General features: G+C 30.3%; 1 protein-coding gene across 1 annotated transcript in view; it reads right to left on the bottom strand.

Moving 5' to 3' along the window:
- eag (potassium voltage-gated channel protein ether a go-go) overlaps nucleotides 1–12,287 on the bottom strand; it is a 57,966-nt gene extending 45,679 nt beyond the window's left edge. The window contains exon 1 of the mRNA XM_016070198.4: nucleotides 12,071–12,287. Coding sequence (XP_015925684.1) covers nucleotides 12,071–12,149 — 79 coding nt within the window. The 5' untranslated portion in view covers nucleotides 12,150–12,287. The remainder of the gene's footprint in view (nucleotides 1–12,070) is intronic.
- Nucleotides 12,288–15,532: the final 3,245 nt, after the last annotated feature.

The raw sequence follows: 15,532 nt of genomic DNA, 5'->3' as shown, positions 1-15,532 counted from the left end.
TTCACTCGTCTGAGTCCAGTTATGAATATAATATCGATAAATTTTACTAAAATTTGAATTAACATAGTTTTTTTACATGTCAAAGTTCAAAAACTGCGAAATCCTGCACAAAGTAGCCCCGAATGACGGTACTGAAGGATGCCTGTCTTTTTCATGTCACACCCGCAAAGCGTGGAATTAATTTTTTTAGAAAAATTAATGAAATAGAGGGTAGATTTATATTAATGTATATGTAAGTGATCATGATGTTGAAAAATCCATAAAATTTAAACCATTGCTTTAAAATATTTTAACTAATCTAAATCTCATATCCGCAACTCTGGAGTTAGCTTTCTTTCTTTAAAGAGTATAATAATGGATCCAAATAAATTCGCCATTTGCTTAAATCACTTAGTACATATTCGTTTAATTAGCCATTTTTGAAAAGATATTAGAAGTCAGCTTCTTTACACAAGGTTGTCCGATTAATTTATAATAGTTTTTTTTAAACTGACATTGTTCGAATTTATATTTCTTAAAACTACTTTATCGTTTAGTGTTTTGAATACGAAGAGATACCTAAAAAATTGCAACTGTAATAAACTAAGTCATTCTGAGAATGAAGTTTGGGACGACCCCGTAATAATTGTGCTTTGTGTTTTGGCGAGAGCTAGTTTTACATTTACTGAAACCCCATTAAAATATATATGTATGTATGTAAATATTGATTTGAGTTGTGTAAAAAGGATATTTTAGGTCGCTGTATTATTAAATGATTTTATAATACAGAATGTTTTACAACAGTCGTTGAACAGCCGACTCAATTTTTGGGTTTACGATTACTAATGTTCAACTCCGTAGCCTTGTAATTTTGAACCCAATCCAGAAGACAAGGGAACTCCTGGATCAAGTATTGGGAGAAATTTGCCTTCGCGGAGGACTTTTTTTTATTGAACTAACCCGCATTTGCGTTACATGGAGAGAAAGACCATGAGAACCTCCCACGGTTAACCTGACGTCAAAGGGACTAGAACCCATGATCCGTCTACCACTGAGGATATTTCACGTCAGCACTGTGGTCGGTGCAAGCCGGATGTGGATTCGTACCCACCAGCCATCGGTGGGATTCGAACCCATTTCACCTCATTCAAAGTCGAGCGCTCCTTCCCCTGAGCCATCACGGCTCTTTGCAACTGTTTGTAAGACAAAAAAGATGTTTCTTGATGCTTTATTAATACTTTTAAGAAAAATATCATTCATTTTAAGAGATTAAATTTTAAGAAGGCATATCTAACAAACTCATGAGTGATTCAGCGGGGGTTTCATTCTCAGCGTTGGCGCAATTTTCTCCATTCCTCTCTTGCTAACTTTCACTTTTACGGCTTTGAAATTATAGAGGTAAATAGTTTAAAAAACCGTATAGTTTTGTATTCATTTTTTTTAACCATACTAGTTGGGCAAATGCTTTAAACCCTTAAAAGTAAAGAAACGTTCTTAACCGTAAGCTTTACAGTTAATAGGAGTGACAGACTTCTGCTGGTTATTTTACCGTAATTTTAAAATGAAAATTCTAACAGTGTGAGAATTATCTTTCAAATCAGAAAGCACGTTAACATGTTATTTATGCAGGGTGTTTCATAATAATTGCTCTTCACATATACAATTTTTAAATCCTTGTCAAAAGTGAAGTCAAAATCTGTCATATCACTAGTGAGGAAGGTGGCACGACAACTACTTTGATTGCCTTGTGAGACTTGATGGTGATTTCAATATTAGTTTTTCAACTCCTCTTAGTTTTTTTCGGCAGCCAAGCAGGCTTTAAAATTTAGGATTCGTATTCCGCAGCAGTAGTGATTCGTTTTTTTTTTCTAGACTTAAAAATGAATTTATGATAAATGTCATAAAGGAACATCTTGTATTTTAGAAAGAACAAAATTTTCTCAAGAGAGAACAGACAAATATCGATTAGTCTGGGGAATTCAAACTACGTTTGGGAAGAGCGAGGCACAGAAAGGAAGAATTGTTTCATTAACATTTTCTTTGAACTAAATTGTGTTTCGTATATTTCCAAAAACTAGTGAATGCTGACATTCGCATCCAGACACGGATAAAAATATTCACACACAGAGTTAAAAGTTGGAAAAAATGAAACCTTTTACGTAATTTATTAATCAGAACTAGATTCAATCATTAAAAAAATTTAATTGCTTTAATGAGATTTTTAGTGCACATTTTACGCAGCCCAAATTATTCGCTAGTATTTCAGTATTGAAATACCCAACTACTTCAAATCGAAATAGCAGCTCTTTTAAATGGTTATTACTTTTCCATTTTTTAAATGTATAAAATAAGTGTCTAGAAACATAACTGCTTAAAAAATTCCTGATAAAAATTATGATAAAAATTGAAGCACTCAGCATGCCAGTACTTTTTACTGTAATTTTATCAGAAATTTTTTAGTGTAAGGGTATATATGAATAATGGATAGTGTTCGAAAATATAAAAACAGAATGATTTTGTACTATATTTTGAACCACTGCCTTGTAAATAAAAATAATAATCCCAAAAGTGTTACTGGTTCTTATAGGCCTGTCCACAAATTGCTTTAAAATTGGCTAAAAATACTTAAATTTATTCTCTCAATAAACACTATCAGGACACATGGGATAATTTTTGTTCCAATTCAATTAATTATTTTTTAGGGGCAGCTAGAGGTATTTTGCCCTGAAAAACTGTTCTTGCACTCCATACTAATGTGCTCCTGAAGAAACTGCTTGTCGTCAGTGAATTTTCCTTTTATTTATATTTTTTATTTATATTTTTATTCATATTTTTTATTTATCTTTTTTTATTTACATATTTTTTTATTTATATATTTTTTATTTATATATTTTTTTATTTATATTTATCATAATTAAAAATTCTAAAAAGTCTAAGATAATTCGTCGTTCTGCAACACAGAATTTTTTGAGGCATATTATAAAAATTATACTTTCCAGAAACCTATTTTTTAGGAAAGAGTAATCGGCTACTGATCACACCAAGTAGTTTACTGGGAAAATTCGATTCGTTTATTTAAATTTTATTCGTCAGCTTCTTATAAAGACTTAAAGTATGCAAATACTTTGGGCCAACAACTATTGGCAGGTTCTTTAAATAACATATAACTAAGTAATTTTTAAAGTATGACAATAAACCAGGGCGTGAAGTTCACATTTGCCAGTTCACCATTAGCAAACAAACATTTAAGACTGGTGAGTAAGTTTTGTCTAGTTGAATGTGGTGCTTCAAATCAAACTATTTTATTCTTCCTAGAGTTATGATTATGTACTTGACAAATATTAAATAAGGGCATCAAGAGTCAAGAGGGATAATAATTCCAAAGATGCAAACATCATAAAAAAATGAGAAAGAAAAAAAGATTATCCTTATAATTTTTGAACAGTTAGTCGGATTTTCATTCTGTAAATTGCTTTGGCAATATGTCACACAATCTCTTAAAATATACATAACTGTAACCGGGGCTAAATATTTAAATTGTGCCGTAAAAACGCACTTTTTTGAGGAAACAAATAACTTTTTAATGCTTTTGATTTATTGAGTAAAATAACCCCTCAAACCATATTTCATAAAATTCAGACAATAAGGATGACAAATGAACATTTGACTTTAGAATGTCGCATTGGTGGAATCTGATTCACGTAAAGCGTCACTTACGAATCGTAACTAATCGCTTTACTTACTATTTAATTCAGTGAAGTAAATGCAACTTCAAATTAAAAAAATTAATAAAAAGCGGTAAAAAAAAAGATTTTGAAAATGATTCATTGCGTAAACTTGTAAACCTACGTAGATAAGTGAAACTGACCCCAGATTAATAAAATAAATAAAAAGTGGTAGCAAGATATTTCACGTTATTAATTGCGTAAATCTATTAATCTGTGCGGCGTTGTAAACCTGACCTCAAATTAATAAATTAAATAGAAAGTGGTAGTAAGATTTTCTTTCTTCAATTTAAAACCAAGAAAGGAAGTATTTTATTTTCTCTTTATCTAGCTATTTGGGTTCAATACGGGAAGCTATCTCGCCGTATTATTTCAGGAATGTATTTTTTTTAAAATTTAATTCGTACGTATTAAAAAAATGTTTAAGTTTTTTTCTTTACTTCGTAGAAATTTGCTTTTTGAAACCGAAATTGAACTTAAAACGGTTCCTTCCATTTTCGACTAGGAATAGATACGTTTAAGCTTTTTCATTAAAAAATAAGAAATGAAAGAAAAAATGATAGGACAATTAACTTAGGATTAGCTTTTATCTCGTCGAAACAAAATGTAAGTGATCACCGTGGTAGATAAATGAATTAAAGTCACTAACATTAAACAACAAAGTTTTAACAATTTAGTGGTAGCTAGCATAATAAAAGTTAACCTAATATACAAATGAATTTTCTATCATTCCTTTAATTATAGCACTTTCTACATCACTGAAATGTGAAAATTCAGATTTTTGGCAATTTATTACGGACTTTTATTGACTCATCATTGCCTTCCTTTCAGGATAGCTGGAAATTTATTAAAAAAGTTAACAAATTTTTTTTATATTGATGTGAAATTATATGGAAGTTCTTTTTTTATTGCTGCTTGCGAAAATACAATCGGAACTTGTTCTTTCTATTATTTTATGTTGCAAAATTTGAATAACAAATTATCGTAGCTGCTATCTTCTCTCATTTCTGACGCAATATTTTCCCCAAATAGTTTATTAATGTGTGTTTTGTTTGTAAGGGTGCATTTCCTATATTTATATTCATTTTATTTATTTTAATATCATTATTTTAAATTACTATCTGAGAAGGTATAAACATTCCATAACCTCCTCGAAATGTGCCAGTTCTACATTTAGAGCATTAAATATGATCTCTGACGCGTTCATGTTTTTTCAAATGAATAAAGTTTTTTTAAATTGCTTTTTTTCAAAAAGTATCATTTCATATTTATATTTTTGCTAACAATGTGATTAATTGTACACACATCCGGATCAAATTGGATTTCTTTTTCAGTTTAATATATCGTCTGCATTATTTTTCTATAATATTGTTTTAAAATAATACAAATGGTACATAATGCAACATAAAAATAGAATATTTCACAATATTTTAAATTACGTCGAGCGAGAAAGAAAATTAAAACGATTGCTCTCAGTGGAACAAAAAGGGAAAACTAAATTCTTGATATGACTTTAAGATAACACAAAATTTCATTGCTGTTTTCATCTTTATAAATCAATTTTTAAAAGAATAAAAGACTATAAACTGATTCATTCGTAACCTATATAAATAATGACAAATATTCCTAAAATGAACAAATTTCAAAGACTAAAGTTAAAATGACTCTATGAGTACCCAAATGCATTCTACATTCTCAGAGAGCAATAACAGTGTTTTATTTATCCTTAAACTAAATAAACATATTTACAATATATCGACAAAATAATACAAACACTTCTATTTTAGCTATTCTATTTAACTATTCTATGCTAACTAACTGTTCTATTCTAAGTATTTTCTAATTTTCTTTTAGCAGCAAATGATTTGGAAAATTTTACATGGCAAAACTGCTTGTACTATTTGAAAGACAACGTTTGACTCTTATAGAAAGGGAGTCCTTTTTACCCATGCAATATTAGCATCGACCAAAATGAACGTCTTTCCTTTTTTAATACCACTGTAATTCTAAAAGCATTCTTTATTGCAATTCTATAGATTGATTTCACGCTTGCTGGTTAGTATCAACACTTTCTCACCTTAGTTTCGTCAATCCGAATTTCGCTTGGGTTTCGCAACCTTTCTATAAGTTTCAACCTATGCCAGCACTTTTGCCATCTGTCAAAACATTTGCTGCTAAAAGACAAATAGAAAAAATGTTCTTGCACCCACCTCCCCCATCAACCACTGCTAGGCATGGGGAAGAATCTCTTTTTATTGATGGTTGGCCTATTGCTGCATTTTTTCATTATTTATTAGGGTATTTCTTTGAGAATTCATTTATATCATCCATGATGAATATATGCTGGCACACTTTGAGGTAGAAAGGAAGAATAAAATCGACAGCACACCCAACCAACAACCTAACATAGCTCACTTTGCTTCTTATGCGCTGAATCTTAGTATATATGCTACTGTGAATGATCAAAATTGGTGACTTCCACCTGGGAATGTTGACAATCACATAGTAAATGTCCGAAATATTTACTAGATATAGTTATGTAAGTGCCATTGCCCGATATACATTTGCTCGTTTCTCCTAATCTATCCTCAGCAGATATTAAAATATCGAATGAATATAATAATATCAACGAATAAATTAATATAAAATATTTCGGACATTTACTATGTGATTGTTGACATTCACTGGTGAAAGTCAACATCCAGTCTTTCAAGATAACATATATCATACGCTGCTAAATCTGTTGCTCTCCTTGCAAATTGTTTTCCTGGTGTAGCATTCCGTACTGAGCAGCTTGCATATATTTTAATAGTTTCTTTCAAAATTCGTTTCAGACACTTTACAGAAGAAAAAAAATACAAACGATAGTTTGAATGCACAGTGGTGTAAAAAATTAAGAGACTTTGCAGACTTGGTCAATTATCTCTAGAACTATTGAACGGATTTTAATGAAATTTGATAAGTACGTACAGTGAAACCTGTTTTTGTGCGGTCCTTTTTTATGCGATTTTGTTTTTGTGCGATTGGTTTGGTGCGATTTCATTTTTGTGCGATTTATTTTTATGCGGTATATGAATCTTAGCGGCGTTAGCACCAGTTTAATGTTTCCTATCAATGTGCATATACATGTTGTGGACGAACTCTGATTGCGTGGTCTCCTTGACAACGATGTATCTGGACTTCACGATGCTCTGTTTATTTATTTTCATTTGTTCATTTATTACCAACTCCATTTTCTCTTCTGTTTAAAATTTATTCTGCGCTAAACAAGTTGAAGTAAGTCAGTAAAAAATCGTCTGCTGTGTTAAAATACTTTGCATTTCAAAATTAAACCATTATTTTTATTTTGTAAATTCTCGTCTGCGCGTATCTCAAATACGTATTCGTATTCAGAGTTTTATACACGATTCATATGATTAAGGATTCATTTTATAGTGAGATTAAAGGTAAATAAATTAATTACTTTTGTTTCTATTTATATGTAGTTTTTATGATTTTTATTTAATTTTTTAGTCATAAGTACTCCCTTAAATGGACAAGAAGAACCGGAATCTGTTACAGCAGATAAAATATATGCAGAGATCCATATTTCAAAAAAATTGGAAACGCATTTTCTTAAAATAGATACCAATGCGGAAAGACGCTTAAAATTCCAAAAAGAGCTGAGATCATGCGTGTCTCAATATCGTAACGTTTACAAGCAATTGACCAGTCGACCGTCGTCACAAAAACTGATCACTGACATTATGGTACCAAAAAACAAGTCAATTGAAATCCTATCTTCAAGCGACGAAAGCGATTTTCAACCAATTCATCACAAGAAGATGCGCGTTTTGGATTACGACGAATAGCAGCAAGCTATTTAATGTATAATTTGAAAACTTCTCCATGTATATGTACAATGAAGAATTTAAATATTTTTACAATTTCTTTAGGTCTAATTTAATTATTTAATTTAATTGAAAGCATTCTCTCATCTATTTCATGAATCATTGATGTATTTTCTGAGTCCGACTTTTTTTATGCGGTCCCTATTCACCGCATAAAAAAATGTTAGGTTGTACATCGTACAAAGTTGTTATTATATGTAAGAATTTATAAAATTTTCGAATATTTTTTTGTACGATTTCTTTTATGCGGTCCCTATCCACCGCACAAAAAAAGGTTTTACTGCACATTGATGCAATGCAAAACAAATAACCATTCAACAATTGTAATACACACGCATGATCGTGCGTAACACTCGCTGTACTCGAAAGGTATGAAATTGCCACAAGAAATGATGAACTGCCTTATTTCAAGTATGAAATTACGCTGCATTGCCTGTATATCTGCAAGAGGGGACCAAACACCCAAACATTTTGTTTGTTTATTCTGCAACCGCTGTTTCATACCTTCCTACTCCAACGAGTGTTACACACGATCTTGCGTGTGTATTACAATTGTGGAACGGTTATTTGTCTTGTATTGTATCAATGTATGTACATATCAAATTTCATTAAAATCGGTCCTGTAGTTCTAGAGATAATCGACCAAGTCTGCAAATTCTTTTTATTTCTTGCACCAATGTAGTAAAAGATGATCAGTTAATAATATTATTATTTGCCTTAATGGAACCCTGAATAAACCGAAATTAATTTCTGAATAAATAAATATATAGTGCTGATTTTTCACACTTTATCGGCTCGCAATTTTAATTAGGGTAACATATACTGTACCATAGTAAAGTTTTTAATAAATTTCACGAATCATTTTGAATCATAAAAGTCAGGGTTTTCAGTCCAAGACTTCGATGGTTATTTTTTACAAAGGTTTTTTTTACTATTTAGAATAAAATTGTAATGAAAGTGTTTTATTATAATAAAAGCATTTGAAAAGTATGTTACAGAATGCAAAATTTAGAAAATTTTAAATTAGTCGGATTTTGTTTGAGCGTAGCAAACGATGTTGTTATATACCGATTTAAATGAAACATAAAAATAACGCTTAGGAATTTTAAGAAAATTATATTTTTTTTCAGGATTGAACAAATGCTTTACGGGCCGAAGGACAGAATTTATTGAGAGCCCTTTCCTCAAAGCACAAAAAGCCTTATTTTTATAATTTGTAGAATTTTTGTAGACCCTTTATACAAAAATGTAGTTTTTATTCCACAGTTTAATTACAATTTTCTTTTAAAAACTAATTAATAAACATGGCATTTTTAATAAGAAATTTTGCTGGGACCCACGACAGTCCCGGGACAATTGTCACCCCCCCCCCCTAGAGTACGACTTTTTATGAATATGTGTTGTTAAAAAAATGGATATGCCTATAATTTTTCGTCCTCGAGAAAGCTTTACTTCCTTTAAATTTCTTTCTTCAGAACACGCTGATATTTTTAAAGAGGATTGTAATACATAGAATTGTAATACTGATTGTCATACTTGGAATGCATATTACAATCAGGTGCCGAGATGAGAAATCACTGTGTCCTTCTAAACATTTTCACTGTTTGGAAAAATGTGTCGGGCATAAGAGAAATAGTTGAAATTATGAGTAATAGAACAACAGTACTAGCTTCGGTTTCACTAAATTTGCAATGCTTCTTTATTTATTAATTTAAAATTGCGTGTAATTGATCAAAACTATTTATCACCATCTCACTGAATTCGCATGATTTTTTTTATGAATGTTAAATTTTGAACTATGTTTCATTGAACAAAAGTATTAACAACTATTTCCCTGAACTTTCTCTTATTTTTATAAATTTCATATTATGTGTAATTAAATTTCAATATTTTTTGTTAAACATCCTTCCCGTACTCCTCATATACTTTTATTGCTTATCCACATCATAATCAAAAATAATGATGCAATAATTTGTTTGCATTTTGATAGGTTGGAAAAAAATATTTCAGCATTTGAAACTTCATAGTTAAATCTTGATATATCTGAACTAAATTTTTATATTCCTTAAATTTTAAATTATTAATGTAATTATAAAAAATCATCGCATTTCATATGTAATGAAGATGACTCAAAATTTGCAATGAAACGCTTCTTCCTAGGCCCTCTTAAATCACCAGATAATTAACACTTGATTTATCTAATAATATTACCTTATTAAAAAAAATATTTTAGGGGAAAATTAAGCCAATGAGAAATACTTTTTTCCTATTATTAATGAGGTAAGTGAATAAAATAGTTATTATTTCTTTTATATATCTTTTATAATAGCTTAAATTATTTCAATTAGTCTCACACTATTGGTTACTTACACAAATTTACAAATTTCAGTATACAAATCATTGTAAAACATTCAAATAGCTGTTACTACCAAATAACTATAAAGATCTTGATTTAAAAGTTTCCGCAAAATAATAATAATAATAGATACATGAGAACGACTATAGATGCATCTGTCGTCTATCTCATCTATAGTGATGAATGACATGACATGAAATTATCTAAAAATAAATATTATATCTTTTCCATAAGTTTACTGTGTGGGATATATATTTAAACAATATGTCTCTCCCTTCAATAAATCTTTTTCTATCTGACATTGCTGTTCGATTGAAAATTTAAAAAAGCACTCTTACTGTTATGTCATCTGTTAGTATGTAAAAAAATTGTTTTCCTCTTTAGAAAATACCATTATATCAAGTTCAAAATAATGAATGTATACAATAAAGTAAAACATACTTTTAGTTTGAAAAACACATATTTCTATAAAATATAGTAGTTTCAAAGTGCGTGCATTTTTCTTGAATTTTAAATTCTAATGTCTATAATATACATATCAATAATCGAAAACCAACAATAATGTTCATTACTTTTATATCATCTCTCGCAAAAGGCACTTACTTAGTATCTTAAAAAAATGTGTTAAAATAATTACGTAGCTATATTTTTGAAAAAGCTATTTAATAGAGAAAAAACAATTACGTTAAATGTAGATAAATATCTACAAAAAAAGATGAATATGATACACGAAAATATACTTTTGGCTAAAACACTTATTTTTCAATAAAATTTATATTTTCAAAACGTTTACAATTTACTTTTGTTCAATAGACACCTTCACAACAATGCAATACATTTATGTTATGTCCTCACTTGTAAGTTACATACACCTTAAAAAAGTTGTTGAAATATTAATGTAGTGATATATTTTTATAAATACCATTTTTTTTTGTAAAATAAGCAAATATGTAAATAAAAAGAACAATTAACTAAAAATATTTGAAGTTAGAAACAGATTCTTTGAATATATCTAACATGAGAAATTTAATAATATAGCATATTTTTCTAAATATATCAGTACATATATAAATGGGTTACAAAATAATACTAACACTATGCAAACGATCTCTCGTTTGGCAGCATATATTTTATAAGACTTTATGTAGCAAAACTGTGTTGGCACAATCTGAAAGATCATGCTTGAAGTTTTTAAAAATGGTGTCTTTCTAACCATGCAAAATTTGCATCAACCGAAATGAGCGTATGAAGTTCTTTTTCTTTTACTACCACTATAAATTCAAAAACATTCTTATATGAATATCACATTCCTATAGAATGATTTCCAAATTGCTGCTATTAAAGCTAGAAAGAAGCTATTAACACTTCTTTATTTTGGTCAATCCGAATTTTGCAATGGCAAAAGTGTCACCTTTTTTAAAAGCTGTAAGCATGATCTTTTAAATTGAGCCAACAGTTTTGCCATGTAAAATCTTACAAAAGGATTGTTTACATAGAGTTGTTACAGAAGTGCTCGTATTATTTTGTCATCTATCTGTATATAGACAATAGTTTGTCATCTATCTGTATTATCAAATATAGACATATTTATCAAAGTTTAAATATCTTATCTAAAATGATGAATGACGCGACAATAGCTGATACATAATATATTTATCCCATGAGGTTAATATGGCAGATACTGCATTATGGGATTGTTATATGGTTCCCACCTATAGTGACAGACCTACTATACAGTGCTATATATTACGGATAAACTATCCCTTGTAAAGTGTTCAGTTCTAAGTTAGTAATTAGCGCGATTTTCTTTAAAGGCCATTATTTTAAAAAATAAAATAATATGGATAAAATAAATAAACTTGCAAAAATAACTGAAAGAAAACTTAGTTTGAAGGCCATAATTTGCTAATAAGTTTAATAATTTCAAAATTTTTTCTTTTCATTTGAAATACATGGAATAGATCGCAACAGGCAAAATAGGAGATGAGAAGAGGTCGACAAGGACACAAATTCGATCGATAGCATCGATCTTTTACGAAAAATTGAAAGGATAAACAGAGCACCAAACCACAGGTGGTCGGGCCTAAAATTTATTGAATGAAGAAAGAAAGTTAACTTACATAAAGAGTTATATCTTCGGATAATGTTCTCCAAAAAAGTATTTTGTGGTGCGACGAGACCCCTGCGTCCACCGGGCATCTTGACATCCCGACCAAATCTTTGTTAGGGGAAACCCTTCCCCACTACCACCTGTTAGGTCCTGACCAAAAATAGTTTTGCTATATACCAAATAAGTTTGAGAACTAGTCTTTCCTTGCGAACATATTCGACTGTGTAGTGTCCTTTATTCTTTCTAATATTGATTGGGATTTGGCGTGTTTGGAGATCATTCGCCAGAACATCCACTTTCCCGGCTCAGGATTCGCCAAATTTGGCTTCTTACGAATCTCGGGAAAATTGCAGAGATTTTAAATGGTAGTTCATTTATTTGAAAAAAAGATTTTTTGAGAAAATTCTCATGTGTTTGGGTAAATGCTTTAAAGGAAGAAAAAAAAAGACATTAGTTTTCGCTGGTTTGAAAATAAATGAACTGAATGCGAGGAAACCATAACTTGGAATAAATAAATAAAGACAGTTTGCTATTTGGGAGAAATTTTCGATTATATTTGAATCGAAAGTCTACAATAAATTCCATACTTTTTATTTATTACTTATGTCATGATTAATGAGAAAACTAGACAAAAATAATGAATAAGTTACGTATTGACAGCATTGTTGCGCTACTGATAAACATTATATGTGTTTTTACTAGCTACGTATAAAAGGTTAAAAGCGCATTGGATAATTAATGCAGCGAAAGTAGCTACTTCAAACCGGTGGAAAGTTATTAATTTGTATATTAGACCTGAAAATTTAAATTTTTAGTTAGTAGCCAGTGGCCGGTAGACTCGAATAACTTAGTAGCCACTTTTTCCTCAAATCTAATGAATCGGTGACTGATATTGATAAATCCTTTTCTTTTGAAAGTCACTTTTTGCAATTTTTTTTTGCTTGGATGAAATAGTATTAGAAGTTATCTATGGTTATAAAAGGTTAATTCAACAATAAAAATAATATAAATATATGAAAAATTTAGTTCATCGTACTGACTTTAAAGTACTTAATTTGAAAATATCTGGGGAGACAAAAAACATTTAATGTATGTGTTACCGGCAAAGTATGAAACGCCGGCATTGTATAGAATGCCTGACGTTTTTAGGCAAAGTATGAAATGTGAGAAGTATTACATACTTTGCCTAGGCATTGTATAGAATACCTAGGCATTCTATAGAATGACAAATACTATTTAGGCAAAGTATGAAATAAACGTCCTGATGAGGTCATTATGTAAATGATGTGCATGTTACTGTGAATGAGCGAAATCAGTGGTTGTTGACTTTCACCGGTGAATGTTGACAATCATAGTCGCTTCGGTGAATGTCAGAAATATTTATTACATCCGATTTGATATTAATTTATTCGTGGATATAATTACATTTACTCGATATTTTAATACTTACTAACGATAGATTACGATTAGAAGAAACATCAGTGTTAGGATTATCGGGCAAATGTATACCGGGCAGTGACCCTTGACCTTAAAAAAACATCAGTGTTGGGTATACCGGGCAAATGTATACCGGGAAATGGCAATTAACTAGACCTAGTATATATTTCGAACATTTAACAAAGGTCCAATCATACTAGTTCTAGTTAAGTGCCATTGCCCGGTATACATTTGCCCGGTATACCCTACACTGATGTTTCTTCTAATCTATCATCAGTAAGTACTAAAATATCGAATAAATGTAAAACTACCGATTTCGGTAATTCACAATAACATGCATTTCTCAAAAATAAAAATGTTATTCTGAAAAAAATACTGAGAGTGCCATTGAAAAACATTTATTCAAAATGTGGAAAGAAAATTAAAAAGTTATGCAAAACAGAATTTAAACCTATCTTATTAAGGGAAACAAAATTTTCATATAAAAAAATATGAAATTAACCTACTTGTTGCAACATGGCAGGCTTGAATGACATTTTGAATTATATTTCATTAAATTTTTCCATGTAAATTTCATTAAATTCCTTCATTTCCATGTAGCAGAGTAAAAAAGTAATTTTTGTTACTAGTCAAAAGTCACACGTTAAAAGTCACGAGCCTTGCCAAGTGATATTTGAAACGAATAGGAGATGTATTTTATACTTTGCCGGTTTCTCATTTGGCAATCTGTAGAATGCCTAGGAAATGTGTGAAATATAAATCATTTCATACTTTGCCGGCTAATTTTAGGCATTCTATACAATGCCTAGTCATTCTATACAATGCCGGATTTCATACTTTGCCGGTAACATATGCATTAAAACTTTGAAATATTTAAATTGTTAAAGAAATCTCCTACCACATGTATCTTCCGCATGAATTAATCCTTCAGAATCAATAGATTCTGAAGGATTAAAATTTTGAATTGATAGAGAAATTGGACACTCTAATGAAAATTCTGTTTTGCAGAGTCTTTCTGCATTGATGTACTTTTATCATTAAACGATCTTTAAAATAAATAAATAAAAACGATAGGTAAAAGTGACCGGTTGTTTATTTAATTTAAGTCTCTGCTTTTTTTTTGTTGTTGTTGACTCGCCATGTGGCAAGTGGAGAGCGGTTATTTTCATGTATATTATTTACCATCATCCAGGATTGAATTACTTTTAGGCCAGCGGTTCCCAATTTTTATCGACAATGGAACACCAAATGATCTAACTTTTTTCGATGAAACTCCAACTTATATAAAGATAAAAATATATAAAGATAATTGTGAAGATATTCAACAGTAATATATTATTTTATTTTAAGATTATTTAATAAGACGAATGGAACCGTGGTGGTTCAAAGAATAGAGCCCTCGTCTCCCAATGAGGTGACCAGAATTCGAATCCCAGCGATGGCTGGTTGATACGAACTCCAATCCCAGCTCGGACCGACCACAATGCTGACTTAAAATATCCTCGGTGGTAGACTCATAGGTTAGAGTCCCCTTGACGTCAAACTAACCATGAGGTGTTTTCGGGGCTTCTCTCCATGTAACGCAAAAGCGGGTTAGTTCCCTCAAAAAGGCCTCCACGAAACCAATACTTGATCCAGGGGTTCCTTCGTCTTCTAGATTGGGTTCAAAATTACAAGGCAACGGAGTTGAACGTCAGTAGTCTTTAACTCAAAATTGGATCGTCTGTTCAACAACGGAAGAAAAAAAATGAAATAAAAAAAAGGAATTATCTTATTCATCTTTTATCATTAATTATCTTAAATCAAATTTTATGTCCTACAACTAAATTCACAGTCCTGGAGCTTTGTCTAGTCTAGTACTGAATTGGTTGTTGGTGTATATGCATAAAATAAAAACGATTAAAATGACCCGAATTATGATTTTCTTTAATATGAAAACTTAAAAGAGCTGCTATAAAAGTTGGAAAAAGTTATCAAGGAGACATATTTCTTTATTAGCAATTTTAGTTAATCTAAAATGCTCGGTGACAAATAC

Source organism: Parasteatoda tepidariorum, chromosome 12 (genome assembly GCF_982258835.1).
Source record: "Parasteatoda tepidariorum strain Cologne lab strain chromosome 12, Ptep-v5.0, whole genome shotgun sequence".
Classification (NCBI taxonomy): Eukaryota; Metazoa; Arthropoda; class Arachnida; order Araneae; family Theridiidae; genus Parasteatoda; species Parasteatoda tepidariorum.
The sequence above is the reverse complement of the archived record's forward strand: the minus strand, read 5'-3'. Positions and strand labels throughout refer to the sequence as shown.